Raw genomic sequence first — 26,902 nt, 5'->3', positions numbered from 1 at the left:
CAGAGCTCAGTAGGGAGACTGCTTCTCCCTCTCCCTCTGCCTCTCCCCCAGCTTGTGCTCTCTCTCTCTCTTAATGAATAAATAAAAAATAAAAATAAAAAAAAAACCACCATGCCAATTATAGCCAATTATCTGTGTTGATGTCTAAGCCTAAGTTCAGGGAAAGGACTCAGGTTGTAGATTTATATTTGAAAACTGTTTACATAAACTGGGATAAGATTACCTGGGAAGCGAGTGTAGGATAGGGAAGAGGAGATCTAGACTGAGACTTGAAAGACAAGAAGCCAGAAAATTTAGAAGGTGTGACCATTACATGGGAGCAAAATGAGAAGAGTGTGGTCTCTTCCACACCAAGCAGAGCAGATGAGGAGATTGCCCAGCCTCTATGCTGCTTATGCTTCTGCGCTGGTGGCTTTCTGTAGCTTGCCATTCTACCAAGCATGCTGAACAAAGGCAAATGATCATTTTTAATATAGCCCATGACCCATTTTATGCGCTCTGATAGTACAGGGTATTGGCTAACAACAAATTCAAGAAATAAGTTGTCAGTTTACCATCTTCATTGCACTTGTGTGGCACCACATGTTTTATATATATATATATATATATAATATATATATATTATATATAATATAATATATGATCTTATTATATATATAATATAATATATGATCTTAAACTCTCAATTCTCTTCTATAAGGTTGGGGGAAAATCCATTCTTTCATTAGCTACAAGTAGAATCTAATTCCCTCAAGCCACAGTCTGAATCTGTCTGTCTAGAAGAGAACTGTCTTATAGAAGAGAATTGAGAACTTAAGATCAGTGTTCTAATGGGTGATTGACACAAATCAGAACTGAGTTTCTCATTGATTGAATATATATTGATTATCTGCTTTGTATCAGGACTGTGCTAGCCACTGTATGCTAGCCACTATAAAGAGGATACTTTCTTAGCAAACATTCAAGGAGGGAAAAAGACCATTTGAACAAGTAATCACAGTGTAGCCTCCTAAGTATCTTATTTGGGGGAGCACAGGGAACTGAGGTGCTCATATCAGGGACATGGAATCTAATCTTCAGGTCTAAGCAAAACTTTCTAGAATCAGCACTCTGATATTGGCATTAAAGGTCAGTATTCCTTAGGACCACTTGGACACACCCATTCCTGGTTTCTGAATTCCTATCTCATGATGATCTGTTTTCCTAATATATGCATTTAGGCTATTCCGTAGTTTGGCGAAAATATTACTCAACCTCTTGGACTATGTAAGACTCATCCTTATGCCTAGACACTTTTATGGTTGGTGTTTCATGTGCTGCTCTTTTTAGTTCTTTAAAATATAGTTTTCTGCTTCTTTGAGAGAATGCAAAGGCTGTGGAGTCTGGCTATTGAGGGAACAGCTATTTCATTGCTTGCCCCAGAAGCAACTTATTCCAGCAGTGCTGTTGTTATTTATCCACAAGGAGTCTGAGAGGAGAAGTAAATATCTTCAGGCTAATGGTTTACTGATGTGCTAACTACTTTGGAACTAAGCATCAAAATTAATGAATTATGAGACATAACATTGTCATCCATAGATTTCCTGTTGTATAGTTGGCATATTTTATGTAAATGTACTTGATAGGAATCAGACAATTTCAATATTTATACTTTTAACCTACACAGCATTTTTTTCCCTTCATATTAAGGAAACACACATTGCCAAAGCAGTACAGGTCAGTGACAGGTTTCCTTTCATTTTGTTCCTTCCAGAAATGTTCAGGTTAGAATTTATTTTCCTCCCTTCTAAATACAATCTCCCTTTTAGTATGGAAGATGTCAGCTTAATTAGTAAATTAATTTCAGATAATTTATTATGTACCTGCCATGTGCCAGGTGCTTTGCTAGTAATGGGAAGTCAGCAAGTTGGGAACATCACAATCTTTGTCAGAATTTGATGATGAATATTGTACAGTTTTAGATCCTTATGAAGAAGAAAAAATTGTAGAGGAAAGCTGTCTCAATATCCTCTACATTCAGTTAGAGATGGTGAGATGAATCAAAATGATAAGGTTATTTATTTCAGGTACACACTGAATTTACTCAATACTGATCATGCAATGAATACTGGGCCTTGTTCCAAAGAGGTAATCCTCCATATCTCTCAGCAAGTTGAAAGCTGTGTCTATCACTCTGCCAGAAGGAGGCATATCAAGAGAGCAATTGTATCTTTGTCTCCCGTCTGCCAAGTGGTCCTCTGGTAGTGGCCTGATTTCATTTTTCTGGCTTTGTAGCTGATTTTTTTTTTTCCCTTGCCCTTTTACATTGAGCATTTTATGGACAACTTCTAAGTATGAATTTGAGGTATCCAGTTTTTCAGCCATGCTCCCAAATACTAGCTCCAAATAATTACTCATAAATGCTGTGAATATTGTGACAGGAAATCTAAGAGTAAAAGAGAACTAGGACTTTTTACTAGATATAGTTTTGAGAGATTTACTAAGAAGTCTGACTTTCTGAATTTGTGTTTTAATGAAGAATCATTGACTTAAAAGGAACCTTAACAATAACATGGGGAGTTGGAGGAGACTGAAGGTAGAGGTGTCAAACAAATGGCATCCAAGACTTACCAGGTTTAAAGGTTGAGTCAGGCTGAGGAAGGACAGAGCTAGAATATTTTGACACCTTACAGGAACTTCCATGAAGGTAAAATGTTTATAAAGCAATGCCAGAAAGGAAGGAGTGAGTACTGAAGAGAGGAAGCTTAAAAGATGATGTGGAAGACAAACAAATGGCTAACAGACACATGAAAAAGTGTTCAACATCACTAGTCATCAGGGAAATACAGATCAAAACCACAATGAGATACCACCTTACACCAGCTAAAATGGCCAAAATTAATTAACAAGATGGGAAACAACAAGTATTGGCAAGGTTGTGGAGAAGAGGTGGGAACCATCTTGTACTGTTGGTGGGAATGAAAACTGGTGCAGCTACTCTGGAAAATAGTATGGATGGTCCTCAGGATGTTGAAAATAGAGCTACCCTATGACTAAGAGATTGCAGATGATACAGATGTAGTAAAGATACAGATGTAGTAAAAAGAAGGGGTACCTGCACCCCAATGTTCATAGCAATGATGTCCACAATAGCCAAACTGTGGAAGGAGCCCTGCAATAGACGAATGGATAAAGACGATATGGTTCATGTATACAATGGAATATTACTCAACCATCAGAAAGAATGAATACCCACCATTTACAGCAACATGGATGGAACTGGAGGGGATTATGCTGAGTGAAATAAGCCAAGCAGAGAAAGACAATTACCATATGGTGTCACTCATATGTGGGACATAAGGAATAGATCAGAGGACCACCGGGGAAGGGAGGGAAAACTGAAAGGGAAGAAATTAGGGAGACAATCCATGAAAGACTCTGGGTTCTGGGAAACAAACTGAAGGTTACAGAAGGGAGAGGGTTGGGGGGATGGGGTAACCAGGTGATAGGTATTAAGGAGAACACATGTTGGGATGTGCATTTGGTGCAACTAATGAATCATTGAACACTACAACAAAAACTAAGGAGGTGTTGTATGTTGGTTAACTGAACATAATAAAAAAATAAAAATAATAAATAAATGAAAGAAGTGACCTGTGCATAAAACAAAAACAAAACAAAACAAAAAGATAATGTGGAAAAAAGAACATCAGTCCAGAAATCTAAGGACCTGGTTGTGATGGGGAAAACATTCAGTCTGCATGCTGAGGTCTCATGTGGAAGTGGGTTGTGTCCTCTGTTCCCTTTGGGTTTCTTAGACAAAGCTCACTTGCTCTAATTTATTCTTCATTGAGCAGTAGATAATTAATGGACACCAGAAAGTCTCCATCTCCTCTTTACTTTGGAGTGAATATACTATGAAACGTTATGTGTGAAGTGCATAGATTTACAAAATGAACATGAACTCGTGTGCCAGATCTAAGAATTTGATAGTTTTTAGGCCAACAGAAGAAAATATGCTATAGTTTTCTGAGAACTCTAAAGGTTTAAAGACAACAGCAGATGTGCAAAGACCCTTACAGAACTTATGCAGGGGAGACACGACAAAGTGCTGAGTTGTTCCACAAAATAACTCACAAAAGCAGCACTTCATTTTGTAGATAAAATTCACCTAAATTCTTTGATGCTGTTTATGTAATGATAATTCATGCATGTTGAATGTCAAGAATGTGCTGAATATCACACATACATTATTTATAACTCTCTTCACAATACTTTAGGGCTATATAGATGATCCTGAGACTGAGAAAGGCCAAGGAAATGTTCTGCGGGTGAATAATTAGTAAATTGGGAAGGTGGAATTCAAACTCTGGCTCATGTGACTCCATAACCCACTCATATACTTCTGTATCTCATTGGCTCTCAGGAACTACTTATTGGATGTCTGTTGTTACCAGGGCTCTGTGTGTCCTTTCAGTTATATCTGATCAAAGAGATCGTGATTCCAGTTCTCCAATCCCTGACCATTTTCCATCATGCTTGTGGTTTCTATCCCAATTCCAGACTTCCTTTGAGCCTTCTCTAACCCATTGGGCTAGAAAATCTGCCCTGGATCCTATGCAAATTGCATCATTGTTTTGGGTCTTCTGGTGTAATATGTATATATATAGGTCTTTTGGTGTAATATATATACAATCAAAGGATGTCCTTGGCTCTATTCTTCATGACCATGGTAGGATCATGGGCCCATTGAGACATTAACTCTCTCATAAAGGCCCTAAACAAAGAAAATTCAAAGAAAATTATAGTTTTCATAGTCCAGACTCATTTAAGTCAAAAGAACCACAACCAAATAATTTTCCTGGGAATCCATTATATCAAGGTTGGTGGTATAAGTGTAGGAAGGAAGGTTTGCAGTTAGTTTTATAGGATAGAATGTGGATTTGATCAGCTGTTTACATGCATACAGTTTCTTAATTATGTATGACTGGGCTCCTCTAGGACACCAAACTTCCCTTCCTGAGTGATGTTTTGTAAGCTCTTTGTGTTTGTTGTTGTTGTTAGCCTTGTCTTCTCCATTTTCCATCACACCACTTCTCCATTAGCTGTGTTAACTTCAACATTTCCTCTCTATAGCATTTTGGGTAGGTTATGCATTACTGGAAAGAAATAATGCAGACACATACCAGATAAAAGCCTGACATCTGATTTAACTAGCCATGGACTTAGAAACTTGAGAGAAGTGGTATCTTTTGCTACACAGAAAAGGAGAAACAGTGGCGATCATTAACAATATTTTCTAGTGTCCCTTGTTCCCTATTGTGGATTCTATCAACTCAGATGAGGGTCTTCAGATTTGGGAAACACAAATTTAGCATCACAGTTTAAAAAAAAATTGTTGTTGTTGTTTGTTTTTTAGTAAGTGGGCTTGAGTCAACATGTACCATCAACGTGAAATCATGTCCCAGGGAGAATAAATGGGATTGGGGGCTAAGGCAGCAAGTGGCTCATTAGGCTTTTCTAGATTGTTTGCTTTATTTTTATGAAGTATATGAAAAATAAATATGTAGGTAAGTACATAGGTAGGTAGGTGGGTGGGTAGCCATGTAGATGTATAGATAGTCACAGTCTTTTCTGCCTGTTCTGTTTTGTTTTGTTCCATCTGAAGATGCCACTTTCTTTACCTTGTAACACTGGGAATCCTTTGACAGTTTACTCTCTTGAACACTAGACATATTGCCAGCCAACGTATATCTAGTCACACTACTTAAATCATAGAGTGGCACAAAAATATTACCATGGTATGCGGAAATATAAAATGTAATGTGCAGGGTAAATTGGCAACACTAACACATTAGCAAGATTTCTCAAACTTAACAGGCTGCATGAGGAGCAAGTGGCAAGGGAGCCAGAAGTCTGTCCTTTCTCTCTAGTCAGGGAAACAGCACGGCAGCAACCATGTGGTCTTGCCAGATTTGCTTTTATGATTTGAATTGACTTGTGATTTCTCTCTTCTCCATTGAAATTTCTGGTGGTTGCCCAAATGGTGTGTGGAATGAGATCTGCATATACTAACTAAAAATAAGAACACTTGGGGCCTGACAGGAGAACTTGTCATAGCTTCCTTCCTTCTCTAGGCCCATTCCTGATTTAGTGATCTCAGATACTGCTCTTCCTTTCCTTAGAATGTGACACTTCCTTGTTTTCTCTCCTAGCCATTTCCAAAAGACCTCTTTTCCTAACACTCAGGGCAGACTCTTTTTAGTAATGCCTACCCCAAACACATTTTTCTCTTCTCTCCCTCCATCCCCACTCACATGCCCAAAGCTTGCTGTAACAGCCTGGGATTGTTTTCCTATCTCTCTTCCTAACTGGGCTATGGAAGCCAAAACTTCAAGGCTGGCCTAGATTCATTTTTACAGCTTTCATCAACACCTAGCAGTAGATTGAATAAATGAATGGTTTTTCATAAAATATCTCTTGCTTTTATTGGTGAAAGACTGAATAATGAGCTCTATCGAATAGTAATTTGACTGAATATGACATTTATGATACTGAGGACTCCAAGTTTTTAGTCCAAATCAGAAAACGGATACCTTTGATATAAAATAATCTGTCTCTTTTTACACCAGTAATGTATTTGCATAAATAAAACACATAGGCTGCTCTTAGAGCAACTTAGGAGATAAGCACTGTCTAAATGCAGAGTCATGTCTTATAAATATGACATGCAATTTGGAGGAAATTAACTTTAATATGGTCATGAGGGTGATTTAATGTTGGTTTGTTATTATGGAAGAAGGAAAGAATTGCATAGGCCATGTGTGTGAATAGTTAAGTGCTGAGTTTACAGCCATGCTTTATTGTGTGGCAGCAAAAAGTGTTACTAGATGTGTTAGAGAATTACCTGTAGGCTAGGGCTTAACATTGTAGTGATGAAAACCAAGAAGTGTTTGATAATGAGAGGGTGACCAAATTTTTATGTGATAGTTATTGTCAGTTGATTGAAAACTTCAGCTCAGATATGTACTTGCCTCCCCAGAAATTACTTATTTGCAAAACCTGAGTAGTTGGGGCAGGCTCTCTGTTAATCGATTAAAGGATGGAAATTATGTTGATCATAACCAACATTGAACTTTGTAGAGTGTAACACTGCAGATGCTTACTTTTTAGTGGACAGCTTGTCACCACTTAGAGTTTCTCTCTTTTCAAAAGTTTGTTGACTGTTAGAGTATTCGAAAACTGAGAAATGAAAACACAAATAAGGGAAATATAAATACTATGGATCACCCAAGTGCAGAAATATTTTTACATAATCATTTGATCCAGAGAAGTTAAGTGACTTGGCCAACGTCACACAGCTAATAAAGGGGGAGCTAAGATGCAAACTCAGGCATTCATGCTTCAAATCATGACACTAGATGGCCTTCATTGAAAAATTACTTCACACATAAACACTGGAGTTAGCTCACTGACTGAATGGCTTAACAAAACTTTGAATTAATACTCCAAAGTTGTATAACAGCTTTGAGTCATTTCCTTTTACTGTGAAGTATGGTCATTTAAGTCTGTGAGAACAGCTTGGTAATCATTGGTAGATTCTCCAAACTAAATAAACAAAGAAACAGAAACTTTCCAGAATTTGGATATGAAGATCGACAGTGGAGACTAGCTTAAATTTTCTTGACATCCATCAGCTAAAAGGCTTCATTTGGCTTTGGATGTTTGAATAGTATCCACTTTTCTCTTGATCCTTTTTCTCTACTTATTTTCTCTGTGGAAAAAAAAATATGTACTGTACTTACCATGGAGAATACTTTTGTGATGTTAAAGGCAACTGGTCTGATGCATATTTCTTGAGCATAAATGAGAAATGAAGTTCTGTTTAAATGGAATTCTGAATTAAAAGGGAATTATCATCACCAGCTGGTGGATAAACTGGTGTTAATAGATGTAGGAAAGATATCAAGGAACTGGCCCTCCCACTATTGTTTCTTCCTTTATCCGACACAAAAGGTTCTTTTCTCCCCTGTTGATAAGAGGTCATGGTTTATGGTACCATGGATTTCTACAGGTCTCATAAATAAATTCAACAAATGTTCATTGAACTTTTGCTCTGCCTAGACTCATTGAACTGGTAGCATAAAACTTGGCCCTGATAAAGCACCATTTTTTCACACTTAAGCTTATTCTCAACATCATCACCCAGAGTTCACATGAGGAGAACATACAAGAATGCTCTTCTCTCCATTGTTTCTCTATAGGGTGTCTGTTAGCAGCAGCTGAAGCAGCAGCAGGCAGATAATAAATTTAAATGGGCTCTCTTATATTTCTTTATGTTCCTCTGAGATGAATGGAGCTCATTTCAGAATTCCTGGGTATCTAATATAATTAGGTTTCTCTCTGTCTCTCTTCCTTCTCCTCTTTGACTTTCTGTCTTATGTTACATCTTATGTATTAAAGATGGGTATCTCTTACTCATTTCCGACCTTAGGTACCATCAATGAGTAGCAACCATGGGGGTTTCACTGCAGAAAAGATGACTTCTCTATTGATCACTTATCAGGGTAGCAGTGGTGTTGTGAAGCTTAACATGAGTCTTTGGATTGTTTTGTTTGTTTGTTTGTTGCTGAGGGCTGTCATCCTAAAGATGACAAATGGGATGCATGTGACTTCTTACACCGCAAGGGATTAGAATCTGAAAAGTGCAGATTTGGACATCTAAAATTAAAAGGCACTAACCTTGAGAAAACAGAAATCTGAGGAGCCAGGAGGGGTCCTTTGCAAGTAGGTTTGCTCATTAAAATAATCAGTTCTCTTACTTGTCCCCTATTGGTGCTATGGCCGTCTCTTGTAGAGTGATTCCTCACACTGTTTCAGTGCATCATTTAGAGTTAATGTTCTTGGATTCCTGTGATCATAAGGCTATACATGTAAGAAGAAGGAATTCATCAAAAACTGGCAAAGTAGAAATGAATTCTTTTTATGAAATTTTAAATATGCTTGCTTTTGAAGGAGACCCTGCTAGTTTGTTATAAGTGGTTTCTTGTGTTTAGGAACTTCTTAGTGTTGCTTGGGTTGAATACATAATTGGCAGTGTTTGTCTATAAAAAACAGCAATTTCATATGATCCAACCTGGTAAGTATAAATGCAAATAATGTAATAAATATTTAGGTAAGGTGATGTTTTAAATTAGTATATTTTTCAGGTCATAAAAGCTTATCCCTTCAAGTTTTTTTTTTTTTTTTAAGATTATTTAACAGACAGAGATCACAAGTACACAGAGAGGCAGGCAGAGAGAGAGGAAGGGAACCAGGCTCCCTGCTGAGCACAGAGCCTGATGCAGGGCTCCATCCCAGGTCCTGGGATCATGACCTGAGCTGAAGGCAGAGGCTTTAATCCACTGAGCCACCCAGACACCCCAACCCCTCAAGTTTTATAAGTTCTCTATGAACCAGAGGAGATGGAATTCTTTCTAAGCAATTGTACCTATTTTCCTTCTCTTCTTAAGTAGACTATGCATTTTCCTTTATCGAAGGCTCAGTGTCATTACTACAAATACTCAAGTGTGGTTATGTGATATTCTCAAAAGTTATGAGGTCTGCAGGGGTATTTCTTTTTTTTTTTTCTCTAAAGATTTTATTTATTTATTTGACAGAGAGAGATCACAAGTAGGCAGAGAGGCAGGCAGAGAGAGAGAGAGGAAGAAGCAGGCTCCCTACTGAGCAGGGAGCCCCATGCGGGGCCGGATCCCAGGACCCTGAGATCATGACCTGAGCCGAAGGCAGCGGCTTAACCCACTGAGCCACCCAGGTGCCCCTGCAGGGGTATTTCTGAAGATGTGCGCTTGTTTTTTTTTGTGGGTTTTTTTTGTTTTTGTTTTTTGTTGTTTGTTTTGTTTTGTTTTGTTTTGTTTTGTTTTTTCTGCCTGGTAATCTGCTATCTCTTCTTTATGTTTTGAGTGTCTCTATCATGCTGCAATATGAACACATTCAGGATGAAAGAAGATGCCAGGACTAGAGGACTAGTAAATTGAGCCCAGGAAATGCTGATGACATAAAACAAGGAAATCAATTGATAATCACAGATGCAAAATATGAAACAGAACTTGGAGTAGGAACTGTATTAAAGAATGAACTGTAAAGAGGAATATGGGGCCAGTGTAACTGAACAGTGATTAAATGTCTTAAAATCAGAAATCAAGGGAAGTAAAGAATCAGGTTAATGAGTTAATGTGTGCAGATTATAATCAGTCCAACCCAGTTAAGAAAAATAAACTGGCTAGCAAGAGTAAACTTTGAGACTACTGGTTGTTGCCTCTTTATCCCAATATTAGGCTTCTGATTGAGTGTGGGTGGCCAAAAGCTTGCAAGGTGGGTATCCCATTGGGAAAAGAGAGTCCCATTGGTTCCTGCAGAGTCTGATTCTTACAAAGACAAAGGCTCTGCTTTTCTAGAGGGCCCTAGAATACTCAGTGCATTTGATTTACTGCTCATAATTCATTGGATTCTAGGGAGCTATGTAATTAATATATGGTAAATTATGTAATTAATATTGTCAAAATCATATTAAAATCTGAGTCAGTAGGGCTGTAAGCAAGAATCTGCAGAGCTCTCCTTCAAGTCCATGGTCTTAAAATAGTGGTTCTCAATTAGGTGGGTGGAGGGAGAGTTCCTCTTGGAGACATTAGAAAAATATCTGGAGACATCTTTGGTTGTCACTACTTGGGGAGTACTTCCACCATTTAGTAGGTAGAGACCAGATATGTTGCCACACATCCTATATAGCGCAGGGCAGGGTCCAACAACAAAGACTCTATCTGGCCCAGAATGGTGTCTAGGTTGAGAAACATTGGCTTAGGAAAACTGTGAGTATGAGAAAGGCAAGTGGATCTATAAGCATTCTTTGCATGAAGCCTGTAAGACTTAAAGATTTGGAAGCATGGGGCCAATGAACCAAGTAACTGCTGTGTGGTGTTTTCACCTGTGGAAGGACAGTAGGCACAAGAACTTGCTTCACCATATTTACCTGTGTTTGGAGAGGAGTATCTTCCTAAAGATATTTCTAAATTTACTTACTTTGAGATCTTAGTTGTCAAGTCACCCCAGAAGGAAGGATGCCAGGTACACTTTGCTCCTATCAACAAAGCCATATTAAGATTTCAGGAATGAGTCAGGACCAGTGTTGGAGGTGAGGACACTTGAATGGGTTAATCAGATGGGGCGGGAGAGATGATGTGATCCCACCTGACTCACTTATTGGGGTAAACATGTCCATCAGACCATCTTATAATCAAGCTCCCTAACTTTATCTAATAATGACTCCTTATTACTGGATTTCAAAGAATCAGAACTTTCTGTCCCTTATCAGGAACTCAGGATTGATTTATATTGCTCTTGTATGGGGACTGAGCCATTTTGGCTAATGGGGTTGGGCCCCCTAGTCAACTTTAGGATCATCTGAGCTGACCAAGAATCATTTGGGTCTTTCTTAGCTTTAGCTGGTTGCTATAAAATTGAGATCATTATAGAAGAGGCTTTTCACAAGGCTATATTCATAAATTTTGAACACTAATTCCCTCCAGTTAGATAGGTCCCAGGTATCTCCACTTTAATGCTGATCTCAAGAAATCAGAGAAGTTGTATCAAAGTAACCCGATTTTACAGTTTCTTAATAAATGTTTGAATGAATGAGTGAATGAATAATGGAAGAGTCAAGTTAAATATTTTGCAATTATGCTACTGGAAGAAGCACAAAGAAAAAAAAGGAAAACCCCTTTATGGAAACTGCAGATCTTTTACAGAGGAAAGCAAGTTAATTTTTATAAAATAATTTTTCCCCATGAGTACTTTTTTGACTGATGTGTCTCACCCCTGACATTTGTAGACCTATACAGTTTTAGAGCAGATGCAATTCTTCTACTTCTTGGGCTTGATATAGGAAAGTCATAAGATAAGACACCCAATCCACCTTTGTTAAACTGAATTGAAAATAATTTATCTTGTAGCAGAAATGGCAGAGAAACCATCTGATGTTGTGTCAAGGCAAGAGAACAAAAACCGAATAAAAGGTGATATTGTTCACCAAGGAGAATGATGTTGTCTCATCCGTTCTCCAAAAAATAATTTGGCAAAAAAGGAACTGTACAACAGTGTATAGTAATTTGTATAAAATATGGTACTTTAAAGAGACAGGTTATTAAAAAATGCTATATTACTTATAGATAATTATTTAAAAATATCATTCATAAGTAATTTTAAAAGCTGTGGATCAGAATGCTCTCACTGTTTCTTTTTTCTCAGAGAAAATGTGCTGAAGGCACCTGGGTGGTTCAGTTGGTTAAGCATCTGCCTTCAGTTCAGGTCACAATCCCAGGGTCCTGGGATTGAGCCCCATGTCAGGCTCCATGCTTAAAATGGAGTCTGCCTCTCCATCTGACCCTCCCCCTGCTTTGCACTTGAATTCTCTCTCTCTTTGGTATAAACAAATAAAAAATCTTTTTTTAAAAAAAAGAAAATGGGGTGATTGAGTAAGGAATTTGAGAGAGAATGCTGGGAGAAATGTCGCTCAAATACCTACACATTAACATGCTAGAAGCTACCAAATTATAATCTCTCTTCCCCTTCCCTCTTTCCTTCCATCTCATCTCCCTTCCCCCCGTCCTCTTCCACCTTCCCGCTTCCCTTCTCTTCTCCTCTGTTCTCCATCCCTGCGCATGACTCCGTAATTTTTGTTTCTTCTTCCTTCCTTCTTTTCCTTGTTCTCTCTTTCTTTCTTTGTCCATATCCTGGATTGCCAGTAGTAAAGAAGGACTCAATGTTATGACCTTCTCACAAAGAAGAAGGGAGATGTTGGACAGTGAAAGACTGCCCCTTCGTGTATTTTCAATAATTTTTATACACTCATCAAAGGGGACAGTCCCCACAAAAGGATGATAAAACATGGCTCTAGACCATATTTTTTAGAACATAAATTTGATATATTCCCCAGGCTTCTAGGTAAAGAAAAAAGGTGATGACTGAATTATTTAGCCCAACATACCTAGTATAGAATCAGGCATTATTTCCTATTAGGACCTGTTCAGATTTGAATGAAAACTCTGAACTCTTTTGTCAGAAAATGCATACATACTCATACTCATACCATTTTCATTCAGTTTTATCATCTTTTGAAGCCTACCCATTGTTCTGTCCATGCTTTTGTACTGAGAAGAACAATTGTTCTACTAATTTTTTCCCATTGACTATGTAGCCAGTGTTTACATGTTAAAAGAAAGCATGCACATGTCATCTTAAATTACCTATAAAACATTAATTAATTAAAATGGTACTACTATTATTCAAATAACAACCCCAACAGTATTCAAGAAGATTCCCCTAGACACTTAGTGGGACATTAGAACTTTCCCTGACTCTGTTGGTTGCTTTAGAGAGACTTCCTTTTCACTTTTGGATCTAGTAAGCAACATATTCCCTTGATGAAATATCTCCTATAAACCAGATATTTTCTAGTGTGTTTTATATATATGACCTTATTTGACTCTTGAAGAATTTTATTGGGTAGGTATATTTAGCGGGCATCAGTAGTTCCCTTCACACATGATTAAATTGAGGCTTAGATACTTTTAGGTGATCTGGCCAAAATCACAGACCCTAAGTGAGAGAGCTAGCCTGGGAAGCTCAGACGGCCCATGGCTTTGATCTTTGTTCTTTCCAAGGTGTCCAGTGATTGAGGGAAGGCCCATACAACCTTATCTCCTGAATCGGGAATGCTATGAAATGAGGAGAATGGAGACTAAGTGGGCTAATTGCTGTTATGGCCAGTTTTTTAGGAAGAAGAAGGAAGGAAGGAAGGAAGGAAGGAAGGGAGGGAGGGAGGGAGGAAGGAGGAAAGGGAGGGTATGGAGGGGGGAAGGGAGGGTGGGAGAGAGAGAAAGAAAGAAATGCACTTAAATCCTACACAACAGCAGCTGTCCATGGTTATTTGTCTGTGCTGTGAGTCCCAGAGCAAGCATTTATGGAAATGAATCTGTGTTTCAGCAGCAAAATAAAATGGAGATTCTAGGCATACCTCAGGAGAAAGGTATGGAGAGAGTTTATCTGGGGAGTAGGCTACATGCGAGAGGTCTCAGGAGCTATAGTAGAAGAAAAATCCATCTGAGCTCATAGACCGTGGGTAAATCTTCAAAATGTACTCCAATGCTCATGAAATAATTAATGCTTTGCTAAAGGAAAAAAAATGATTTAAAAATATGGAAAATGTACTTCTCAAACTGATGAATCATTGGGGTAAGAACCTTTTTCAGTTTCATTGACACACAAGGAGTTAACCTACAGCACCAACAGTAGATTAACCCAGTAAAATAAATAAATGCTGTTCAGTTTGTTAAGTTCTGTCTTGTAAAATTCCTCAAATGATGTATGTAGGCTCATATATAAAATTACATTATCCATTAAAAATGTTTCAGCATGGTAAAGATGGCATTATTTAATAATATCTGTTATTATTTTTCTAAACAATTAAATTAACTTTTGCTTTGAATATTTTTAAACCTAGGGTTTATCTGTTATAGATTTAATGACTACCCTAAATAGAAAATGGGGAGATTCAGAGTTCTAACCCAAATGACTGACTCTTATGGATCTTTCAGTCTTCACAGGAAGTAGAGAGGTGGGTTGTCACATTCCACCGTGCTTTGGAGCATGTGTTGTAGGGTCAGGCAAAGTAGAATAGATTTAAGATGGGATTAGTTCATACCACGCTGAATTTAGGAGAGTTAGTCTTTCTCAGTTTCAGTTTCTCCATCCTTTTTGGATGACAGAAAGGCCTACCTAAAATGTCTTTTTAAAAGATTAGATAACTCAACAAAATTTTTCACAATGACGCCCTGACCATAAAGCATATTCAGTAAATAGATATCATTGGCATTTTGTAGGCGTAGAACCTCTAAAGGAGGTTCACATTGAAGATTCATTATATTTCCTTTTGTCTATGTGTTACTTTTTTCAAAAGTAGTATAAAAATACCACAAGGAATTCAAGTATAAAATGACCTAAATTACTCATCACTTAATGAGATTAATGTTTTTCTTTAATCTATGCATATTTCTAATAGAAATATAATTTTCATAAATTTCATAGTTTTATATATTAGAAGTAAGCATTATATCACAGGAGCGTATGTTTTGTTCAGTTTCCTTTTTCTTATACCATTTGTTCTCTCCCCCGATGAACTGGGTTATCATTCTTTGCTAAGGAGATATGCCCAGGTAGAGAACATAGTTTTATTTCAAAAAATTAGGACTATACACGTTTTAGTAACTTGTTTTCTCACTTACCAGTGTGTAGTAGGCATGCCTCTCATACACACACCTCTAGAAATAAAAGCTCCACATCCTAAGGGTGTGTGCATAGGGTTGTTCATTCAGTATTGTTTGTGGTTTCTGGATAACTGAAAACATCCCAAGTACTTGTTGGTGGAAGGATGAGGAATGGACAAAAGCATGTCCATATTCTGGACCAGTATGTGGCTATTTAAAATAGATATAGAAAGAGCTCCTTTTGTAGATATTTATACTTTTTTTTGAGTTCGAAAAGAAGGCAGGAGTTATTGAGTCAATGCCCTCATTTTACAGATGGGAAATGGACCCCTATAGCCATCTGACCAACGTTGGTCCTTGAAAGATCCAGAATGCAGGCCTGACTTAATCTGCTCATCCCATGGCCTCCCACTCCTGACATGTTGGCTCTGAAGTTCACAATGGGTGGATGGTCAGCTATGGAGGGGTCTGAATATGCGTTTGCAAGCGTGCATTAGGGAGGCTTTTAGTATGACTTGGGCAGTGGGAGTTTAATAGTGCATTTACCGTACTGGTGAGCATATAACATGAAAACTGCATTCGGTGGTTTTCAGTTATAGGACATAGTTAGTGTCACCCGTTGTCATGCAATTGTTCCCTGACTGATTTTCCTGGAGAAGGTCAGAGCCCCACATTACTTTGCTCTGCCCCACTGTGGCAGGATCCTGAATATTTAATCACATTGCTCTGATGAGATGGGCGTATGGTGGCAGCTTCCAGGGGAGCCCGTGCAGTGTGCTCCTCCTCAGACTGCTGTTTGGAAATGAACCCTTCAGACATGCTCAAGGACATGCAGAAGGCACAGAGGAGTCAAAGACCTTCTTTTCCTCTGGCTAGTCAAAACTGAAACTAGGATTGGATGCAAAGTCTGAAAGAAGCATTTTCAGCGTGATCTCATATTTTGCTTGATGTTAAGTCGAGGCAAGAGTGTATAGTTCAGAGAGGATGGTGGCAGTTGTATTTCATGAGTGTTACATTGCTTTGTTTTCCATAGTGGCATGCTCACTGAATCTGAAATTGGCCTGTCCCTGCAGCTCCAGTGGTTGTCATGCTCGGATGTAGGTGATTATTATCTCCAGGACTAGGATAAGTGTTGCTGTTTAGGCATTTGACCATGGCCACAGTTTGGTTATAAAAGCATCCATGGAAACTTAAGCAGGAACTTTGCAAAAGTAATTATTCATACTAAAAATAATCATAATCTGGTGTAAGCTAGTACTGAGTAATTATGTTTCTGTGGTCACCGAATGCCATTGCATCTCATATTTCTAGCTGTTTATGTAAGGGAGGAACTCCTTTTTGTTGTCGTTGTTGAACAAATCAAGAATATTTCAGTAATCACCATTATTTCTTACAGTCTTTAGATTAGGTCTTTGTTTACTTGTGTTTGATTTTAAACTCTTTTTTGATTTTTTAAAATTTGCATCTTTTGAAAAACCTACCTGTTTTATGACAAGTAGTATAAGGCAGTTCAGTCTTGAATGAAAAGTAGGGCAAAGCCATTTATAACTGAGACCGTGTGACAAGAGCCTTGTAGGTCACCTCTCTCTCCATCAGGGGTTCCATCCATATTCAGCTATAACTGTCACTTCTATACAGATGGCTTCTAAGTGTGACCTTCAATTTTGACCTTTGTACTGAATGCTAGATCAGCATTTCTAAATGCCCAGTATGTACCCTAACATCATCTGAAACCTACTTCCTCACATCTGCCTGGTAAGTGATAGAAATTCAGGTAAGACTGTCCTAAATGAGCCCAGCATTTGTTTATGTTAGTTGGGGATTACGGGAAGGCTAACATATTTATTACTTCCTTCCATTTTTTTCAATTATGTGTTGCCCTTCACTTAGTTACCCCAGACCCCAAACTGTCATTTCTGGCATCTCACTTTGCAAGAGAAGGAGGCAGAAAGTCCTGTGGCCCTCCCTTACAAAACAAACCAGACCAGCCAACCTCACTGGTTGGAGTTTGGCTGACTCATAATTATATTAACCAAATCGTTAATATGCTAATCAAAATAGAAAGGCTGATCTTCCAAAAATGTGGTAGAGAAGGAAAGAAAAGTAATGTACTGGATGCTAAAGTTTGAATCATGGATGTGGCCTGTTTTTAAATACACTGGCCATTCTGGGAAAATGGTATAAAAAGGCTGTGTCACCAAGCCTATGTGTGCCCATTAGAGTCAAATAGACACCACAGGACTGCTTGTGGCTGATGGCTTTTCTGAAGCCAAATGAGCAACCTGATTGCTTTAAACCTTTCTATCCATTGCCTTTGATATAATCGAAAATGGGGCTTCCTTGACATTTGTGCTTTGTTTTGAAATGGAAGCCTGGGGCGCCTGGGTGGCTCAGTTGGTTGAGCGACTGCCTTCGGCTCAGGTCATGATCCTGGAGTCCCGGGGTCGAGTCCCGCATCAGGCTCCCAGCTCCACGGGGAGTCTGCTTCTCCCTCTGACCTTCTCCTCGCTCATGCTCTCTCTCACTGTCTCTCTCTCTCTCAAATGAATAAATAAAATGTTTAAAAACAAATTTATGAAATGGAAGCCTGGGGCTGCTTTACCGAGACCACATCCCAACTTCAGAGTAACTGCAGGTAGATTTAGACTGAACTGTCTGATGGATTATTGGAACCTTTATAGATCCATAGTTTTATCATCTTTAAATTTCAATTTGCCTTTTCCTTGACTTTGCGTTCCAAAAGGTAATTGGCTTTGGTTGCTTAGATTATCAAAATTCTGCATTTTTGAGAATGCAGGAGATACTAAATTTCTAAGACTCTCTACCACATACTCCTGGATTCTGTATCTTTATGTTGAAGGTGGGGACCATGAAATCTGTATATTAAACAGGAATTCTAGGTGGTTCTGATGTAAATAGGCCCCAACCCCTACATTGAAGAAAACAGGGTAGGAGTGTAGATAAAAGTGATATGGATAAGTTCTAGGGATCTCAGTAAAGAAAAAAAATATATATCTACATATATATGAACACTGTAAAATTGCTATATTTTGTAAGATGTTGTTTTAATACTGCCAATAACCACAAGAGATTGCAAGGCTGCCTCATTCCCAAGTAAAATGGGTCTGAGTAAATTACTCGATATTTAATTCCAGGACTAAATTAGAACACCAGTTCCTTACTCTATAGGCCTCGTCAAAAAGTGGCAAAAATAGGGTTGCCTGGGTGGCTCAGTTGGTTAAGCGACTGCCTTCAGCTCAGGTCATGATCCTGGAGTCCCGGGATCGAGTCCCGCATTAGGCTCCCAGCTCCACGGGGAGTCTGCTTCTCCCTCTGACCTTCTCCTAGCTCATGCTCTCTCTCACTGTCCCTCGCTCTCTCTCTCTCTCTCTCTCTCTCAAATAAATAAATAAATAAATAAAAGTAGTAAAAGTAATAATGAATCACAAAGAAAATAAGGAAAATAAGCTAATGTAAATTCTTTCAGGACACAGTTTTCAGCCTCATTCTGTGGAAGAATGGGCCTTGGGACATGCCAGGTCCTTTTTTTTTTTTTTTTTTTTTTAAAACTCTGGGCATAAATCTGGGCCTGAGAAGGCGGCAGCTTTCCTCCTGATGGCCCTCAGTTTGCTGTCCTTCAAAGTACCACATGCTGACACAGAGCTCATTTCTACACCCACAATCTCAGCCTTATCTCTACTTGTAAGATTCTTCAATATATTTTTATTTTCTTTTAAGGAATATGCATTCATCTGACTCTGACTCTCGGGGCTTTCCATCAGCAACATGCATCTGTTCCCAGCTCCCATAACAATAATAATAAGACTTTTACATAGGGAGCCAGGTGGGTGGAACCCCACTGAAGGAGCCCACAGCTCTAGCTAGCACATATTTCCAATGGACCATTTCCCTAAAATATATGCTTAGGTCATAAACACTTTTTACTTATCTCTGAACACTCATGTTGGAAAAACTGTGACTCTTCCTCTTAAAAACAAAGCAAAGCAAAAAAAAAAAAAAATAGCTAGAATTTCATCTTCTGGAAAACATTTCACTTCTTCAGCCCTCCTATTTTTCAAAAACACTTGTAATTTACAGTAATGGATCTAGTCACATGTAAATATTTGTATTAATGATACATATTATTTGCTTGTTGTTTGTTTATTTATTTGACAGAGAGACAAAGATATAGCAAGAGAGGGAACACAAGCAGGGGGAGTGGGAGAGGGAGAAGCAGGCTTCCCACTGAGTGGGAAGCCTGATGTGGGGCTTGATCCCAGGATCCTGGGACCATGACCTGAGCCGAAGGCATAATGATACATCATTTTTGATCAATAGTTTGGGTCTCATTGTATGAGGCCATTAAGTTGTGATAGAACACCTGAAAAATCGCGTTATCTAGGTATTATCTAGAATGCTAATTAGATGGTTTTTGGTTGCTTTAGACCCAGGCACACGAGAGAGAGACTTCTCGAGCCAGTAAGTTAAAGTTTGACTTGCTTTGTATTCACAAAGCTATTTCTAAACTTGATGCAAAAGAGCATGTTGGCATGTTCCTTATTTATTGAAGTAGGTGAATAGTGATGTTTCGGGAATAATAATGGACCTGGCATTGGAACATTCCTCTCTAATGGACGCTAGCTAGTCTGATATTTTATCAAGACCCACTTTCAAAACCTGTGACTTTGCCGCAAGGCTCTGCTCTGCTTCTCTCTGCAGCCCCATGGTGAGCTATTTTTAAGCCGCACATGTTTAATTTTGCAACTTGTGACAATCTGAAAAGCATAACAATGTCTATTCCCACTGAGACACACAGAACACACCAAGATCTATTGAGAGGAACAGAATTTGGGGGAAAACTCTATTGTGGCAAGTCTTCTCAGCAATCACTGAGTTCTGTCTTCCTTGAAGGAAGGCCAGCCCTCTTCCCTTAATCTGTCCTGCTTATTTTTCCATTTTAAGGAGCAAAAGGTGACCCAAGCATATTTAAGACTTGCTTTACTTGGACTTCTCAAAAAGATATGGTAAAAAAAAAATCATCCAAAATGCAATGAGGAGAAATACATCTTAAAAGGAACCTGCACTTTCATGTTCTTCAGTAACTTACTTAACAAGACTAGTGGTTGCTTGTGGAATCATCCCTCATAGAACCTTTGCTTCATACCACATGGTATGCCAGTTTGTCTTTACATTAAATTTAGCTGTAACTTTACTGCAAGAAATGTTAGCAGCCTCTGTACCATGTGCTGAAGTGCTAAGTAGTTTGTTCCTCTGTAAAACCTTTGAGCCTTTGTGAGCTGCTGTAAAGTTCACCCACATTTCTCTGTGAATGACAGTGGCATTGGACAAGCATTTCTGAAACATTAAGGACATTTGTTATTTTTGAACTCGTAAATTTGATTATTGATATTATTGGAGGTAATGATGATACTAGTCAAATTCGCAGATAATTAAGGGCATTTTTCTTTTTTCTTTTCTAATACTCTGTAGCCTTTTCTATTTATTGTCTTAATTTTATTTTGTTTTCCTAAGGATAGCTTTAAGCAACAATATTTCTCCTACACACCTCCCAACAATAAATAGATACAGGCAATGGGCTCCCCAACAAAAATTAACGATTTGTGATTACGTTCCCTAGAGAAAAGATTGATCATGTTGAGGCTCTGGGCTTCCGCATCAAAATTGCAACTTTACAGAGGGCTGATTTCAAGAAAGTTCCCCAAGGGAATGAACAGCAGAATATTGACAAACTGTCCAGGAGCTATAGAAAGATGATACCCATGCATGTACTCGAGGTGTCCACGTGGCTCATGCTCACACCTCCTTCAAATCTTTGCTGAAATGTCACCTCAGTGAAGAGTTTTCCAATGACCCTGATTTACCACCACTGCTGTCCCCTCCCTCCATTCCACATAGTCCATTCTTGCCACATTTTATTGACCCTTTTTCCCCATTATAAGTTCCATGAATCACTGGTTTTGTCTGTTTGGTTTACTTGTGTATATTCAGAACAGTAAAGTAAAGTAAAGTAGTAATGCCTAGTAGATGCTAGAATGGTCTTTATTAAAATTTTTATTTATTTAATTTTGAAGTAAACTTTTCTTTTGAGATAATTGTAGATGCACATGCAATTATAAGAAATTACCCAGAGATCCCAAGGTAAAGCATCCAGTTTCCTCTAGTGATAACATCTTTCAGAAACCATAATAGGATATCACAACTAGAATATTGACAATGATACAGTCAGAATAGGGAACATTTCCATCATATTGCTCTTTAATAGCTACATCTACTTCCATGTGTTCCCTTACTATTATCTTAATCCTTGGTGTCCACTAATCTGGCCTCTCTCTATAATTTTGTCATTTTAGGAATGTTACATAAGTGGAATCATGCAGTATGTAACCTTTTAAGGTAGGCTTTTTTCACTCAGCATAATTCCCTTGAGATTCATCCAAGTTGTGTATATAAGAGGTTCATTTTACTGCTGTGTAGTATTCCATAAAATGGAAGCCTCCTGTTTTGTTTGCCATTTGCCTCTTGAAGGGCATCTAGGTTGTTTCCAGTTAGTTCGGGGTATTATAAGTGGAAATACTGTAAGGATTTACATTAGTGATTTTGCCTGAGTATAGATTTTCATTTCCTTGGAATAAATGCTCAGGAGTGCAATTGCTGAGTTATATGGTTGGCATATTTTTAGAATTTTAAAGAACTATCAGACCGTTCTTCAGAATGGCTATACCATTTTTCATTTCTACCAGCAATATGTGAAAGTTCCAGTTTCTCTGCCTGTTTGCCAGCCTTCTCTTACCACTATTTTTTCATTTTATCTATTGTGGTAGATGTGCCATGATGCCGCATTATAGTTTTATTTTGCATGTCAGTAGTGACTAAGGAGATTGAAAATCTTTGCACTTGCTTATATACTCTTTGTATGGATCTTCCTCAACCTATGGTGGGTTCTATCCCATCGTAAGTTGAAAATATGATAAGTCAAAAATGCATTTACTATATCTAACTTACTGAACATTCTAGCTTAGCCTAGCCTGCCTTAAACTTGCTCAGAATACTTACATTAGCATTCAGTTGTTGTATAATAGCGTACTCTAGTGTTCTCTATTTAGAGTAAAATGTTGACCGTATCATGCAGTTTATCGAGCCTGGTATTGGACGTGAGAAACAAGATGGCTCTATGGATATGGAATAGTTGTTTAAGTGTATTGGTTGCTTACACCAGTGATTGTGTGGCTAACTGGGAGCTGTGGCTGCCCAGTATCACAGGAGAGTGTTTCACTGCATGTCACGGGCCCAGATCAAAGGTCAAAATTTGAAGTAGAGTTTTTGCTGAGTACAAATCACTTTGCACCATTGTAAAATCAAAGAATAGTAATTTGGGGACCATCTCTATATCCTTTTTCCGTGAAATGTCTCTGTTTGTCTTTTGTTCCTGTTCACTTGGATTGTGTGCTTTTTACTGTTGAGTTCTGAAAGTTCTCCATATATTCTAGATATTAGTCCTTTGTCAGATGTGTGGTTTGCAAATATTTGTGCCCATCCCTAGCTTATCTTTTCATTCTTTCAGCAGGGTCTTTGATGAGTGAGTTTTTAAATTTGATGACATTCAACTTACCATTTTCTGCTTAAAAAAAATATTTACTTATTTGATAGAGAGCACAAGCAGGAAGATCAGCTGGCAGAGGGAGAGGGAGAAGCAGGCTCCCCACTGAGCAGAGAGCCTGACGTGATACCAGAAACCTGGTATCATGACCTGAGGTGAAGGCAGACACTTTAGTCTCTAAGCCCCTCCAGGCACCCCTCATTTTCTGCTTTATAAATAATACCACAGGTGTGAAGTCTTAGAAATCTGGCTCAATATCTTGAAAAATTTCTATTTTTCCCCTTAAACTTGTATAGTTTTACATTTAAGTATGTGATTTAGTGAGAGCTAATATTTATATAAAATATGAGACCTTGGTTAAAGTTCACTTTTTGCTTGAAGATGTCTAATTGTAGGCTTGTATTTGTTGAAGGGCTGTTTCCTTCATTGACTTGATCTTCGCATTTTTTGTCAAAAATCACTTGTGCAGGGACGCCTGGGTGGCTCAGTTGGTTAAGCGGCTGCCTTCGGCTCAGGTCATGATCCCAGCGTCCTGGGATCGAGTCCCGCATCGGGCTCCTTGCTCAGCGGGGAGCCTGCTTCTCCCTCTGCCTCTGCCTGCCACTCTCTCTGCCTGTGCTCGCTCTCTCCGACAAATAAATAAATAAAATTAAAAAAAAAATCACTTGTGCATAATTGTGTGGATCTATTTCTAGGCTTTCTATTCTGTTCCATTGAACTATGTCTCTATCTCTCTACCATTAGCACACAGTCTTGATTACTTAGCTATATACCTCTTGAAATCAGGTAGAATGATTTCAAGACTTACTCTACTTTTCAAAATCATTTTAACTATTCAGGTTCCTTTGTCCTTTCACACACACACACAATCTTGTCTATATTTTAAAAAATCTGATTGTGATTTTGAGATTGAAATTTTTGGACTTACATTAAACCTGGACATCAGTTTGGGGAGAATTGGCATCTTTACTAAATTGAGTCTCCCAGTATCTCCATTTATTTAAATATTATTTTATTTTTGTATCTGCGTTTTTATCATTTTCAGAATACAAGTTTTGCACATTTTTTGTTAGATTTATACCTAAATATTCATTTTTTGAGCAATTATCAATGGCATTGCTTTTTAAATTTCAGTGTCCATAGGTTTTTTTTGCTAATACAATTGATTTCTCAGTAGTATGATTCAGTATTTAGCTAGTGTCCTATGACCTTGTTAAACTCACTAATTCTAGGAGTTTTGTTGTTGTTGTTGTAGATTCTTTATTATTTTCTCTCCTTTCCTGTCTAGGAATAGCGCCAGGAATAGACTAGATCCAAACTCCTTACCCTGGCTCTATGGCCCTACATACTTGTAGGCTCTGTCTAGTAGCCCTGTCTATCTACATGAAATCTTTTTTTATAAGTCTCTCTGGGCTCAATATGCTTCAGTGGCCAATCCCTCTTTCTATTCCTTTAGGATACTGAAATCTTTCCCAGCTTGGGGTCTTTGTACAAACTTCACTTCACTTGATGTGTTCCTTCCCCTAAGCATTTCATGGTTGATCATTGGGTCCTTGTCTTTCTTAGAGATGCCTCTCCTGACCTCTCATGTTCTATTCTACCAATCTAGTTTCATAGTCTCCCTAGCTCTTACCCACATGTGATATTTTCTTTTCTTTCCTTTTTTTTTTTTTTGCTAAAATGATTTTTATACTGAGGTCTCAGTGCCATGAATACTATATAATTTAAGTAGAAATGATACTGAGCACTCATTATGTTCCACACATGGTTCTAGTGCCAGAGTTGTGTCTTTCTGCATTACTGCTCTATTCCAGCCCTAGAGCCACACATGGAAAGTGATGGGTGCTCAGTACATCATTTCTACATAAATGAATGAAAGTGTTGGACTTAATGTCATCTCTGTCATATCTTATTTTACTCTTCAACAAACAAATATATTATCTAAGTCCCCATTTTATAAATAAGAGAATGAGGCTTTAGAATAATTAGTCCAACTATGGAACTACAATAGTGTTTCTTCTGCCTATTTCAAACTTGACATCATTATTCCTGCAAATATGTATGAGCAAGGACTTCAAAATTAATGTTGTTAAACTTTGTGTATGAAATTGTTTTTATCTGAGACACTTTCAGTACATGTTTTCAAAATTCCTAGAAAGTATGTTTCATTATCCCATTCAAATGGTTATACTGTAGTGTCTGGGAATGTGGGAACATTCTAGAAAGAGTGAGTTACTCCTCAGTCTGTTTAAAAGTTTATGATTCTAGGAGTATTTCTTTCTTTATTGTAAAAGAACATCATTTCATGCATAATATGGTTGGAAAATATTAGTTTCATCTAGGATTGTTAAACCTGTCAGGGGAAAAAACAACAACAAAAAAGACTTGTCTAGGTATTTAAATACAGAGGATCACATTCTATGTATATTAAATCTCGTGGAGATAATATTTATATTTATACAAAACAAGCAGAAACAAATAAACACCCTGGGAATAAAAACTAGAGCATAGACAAATCCTAGAAACTGCCCTAGGCACTCAAGAATAAAAACAACAAAACCTCTGTACCTTCAAAGACAATGAGCCTGTAGTTTTCTGGCTTTCATTTCACTTCCTACCTCTACAACCTACCTTGAATGGAAGAATACTTTGTGAAAACTGCAAACTCTCCCACTTGTTCTCACCATTAATTCAAAATAAGCCGGTCGGTAGGGAGCTAGCAAGTTGCACTTTGTCTTTTAGAAATATGGAGAAACTGAGTCAGCTCTTAGGTTAATGCAGGAAATTAGTTTTGGAGCTCAGTTGCCTGGAGGCAAAGTACTGTGGCTTAAGAGTTGTGGTTTCCAGGCTACTGTATTTTGAATGAGACCGATTTTTTATTTTATTTTTATTATTATTTTTTTAAATTTCCAAATACTTGAACCTGGACAGTGCTGAAAACATATCCAAATTTAGAAACAGCTTCTTTTCCATCTCTGTGCCTATGAAATAGAATGTATTTATCTGTGACAAAACAGCTTTGACTCCATTTGGTGGTAAATCTTCATCTCTGTTTGTTTAGAATCAGGGTCAGCTCCTCAGATGTGTCTTTTTTACCGTTTAGGCTTTCTGAATCTGATTAACACTGTATCAGGGAATTGTCTGATGTCTGACCTTGAACAGCATGCTATTCTACTTCCCTTTTTTGGAGTGGGGGGAGTAAGAATCATTTTGTATAGCTTTAGACCCTGATATTCTTTCCCTGCAGGCTTGATTGCATTAGCAGTCTCTTTTTTTATTGGTGCCCAAAGGGTTTCAGCCCCAGTGACCTGTCATCTGTCCCCTCACCTGCTTACATGCTGATTCATTGATGAGCTGGCATCACAGTCCCCGCCTCCCTGTGAATGGTCGGTGAGGTTGCAATTGCTCCTGGAGAGGGGCTGCTGAGCTGAACCACAGTGGGTTACTATAAGTGGGAGCCGGCAGCCAATCTATTGCCACAGAAGAACTTGGTGACCATCCTGAGAAGCAACCCTTTTTCCCCACCCTGTTACTGTTCTATCTGTATCTGGCTTCTCTAGCTTTTTAAAGGAATTTCTGATTCAGACACTCCCAGCTAATTCCACAGGAGTTGTAAGGCAGCCTGTGACATAAACTGAGACAGAAGTTTCCCCTCAGAGATTGTCTTTTTTTTCTTTCTTTCTTTTTTTTTTTTTTTTTTATTGGCAAAGACTTCTGGCTCTCACCAGAGGAATACCTTGTTGCTTAAGATGAGTGGCTGTAGAAAGCGGTGTAAACGTGAAATACTGAAATTTGCCCAGTACCTTCTCAGACTATTAACAGGTTCTCTTCATACAGGTAATGACTTTTTTTTTTTTTTTTTTTTTTTTTTTTTAATAAAAGAGGCTGGTAGAGCATGGGAATGAAACGGAGTAGGAAAGGCTCACTATTTCTTTGTTGTGTTTATTTTTAATGTTGTCAATAAAATACAATTGTGTTTGCTGAG

The 26,902-nt window shown here is 38.1% G+C and overlaps 1 protein-coding gene across 3 annotated transcripts in view; it reads left to right on the top strand.

The window, feature by feature from the left end:
* Positions 1-26,902, top strand: part of KCNIP4 (potassium voltage-gated channel interacting protein 4) — a 1,193,829-nt gene that overhangs the window by 234,433 nt on the left and 932,494 nt on the right. Inside the window, exon 1 of one of the 3 annotated variants that reach the window (XM_047719006.1) lies at positions 26,619-26,754. The exons of the other annotated variants lie outside the window; for them this stretch is intronic. Coding sequence (XP_047574962.1) covers positions 26,667-26,754 — 88 coding nt within the window. The 5' untranslated portion in view covers positions 26,619-26,666. Of the gene's footprint in view, positions 1-26,618; positions 26,755-26,902 lie in introns of those variants that run through there. 3 annotated transcript variants of the gene reach the window in all.

Source organism: Lutra lutra, chromosome 2, assembly GCF_902655055.1.
Source record: "Lutra lutra chromosome 2, mLutLut1.2, whole genome shotgun sequence".
Taxonomy (NCBI): Eukaryota; Metazoa; Chordata; class Mammalia; order Carnivora; family Mustelidae; genus Lutra; species Lutra lutra.
Note: the sequence above shows the minus strand (reverse complement) of the source record. Positions and strands in the feature narration are given on the sequence as shown.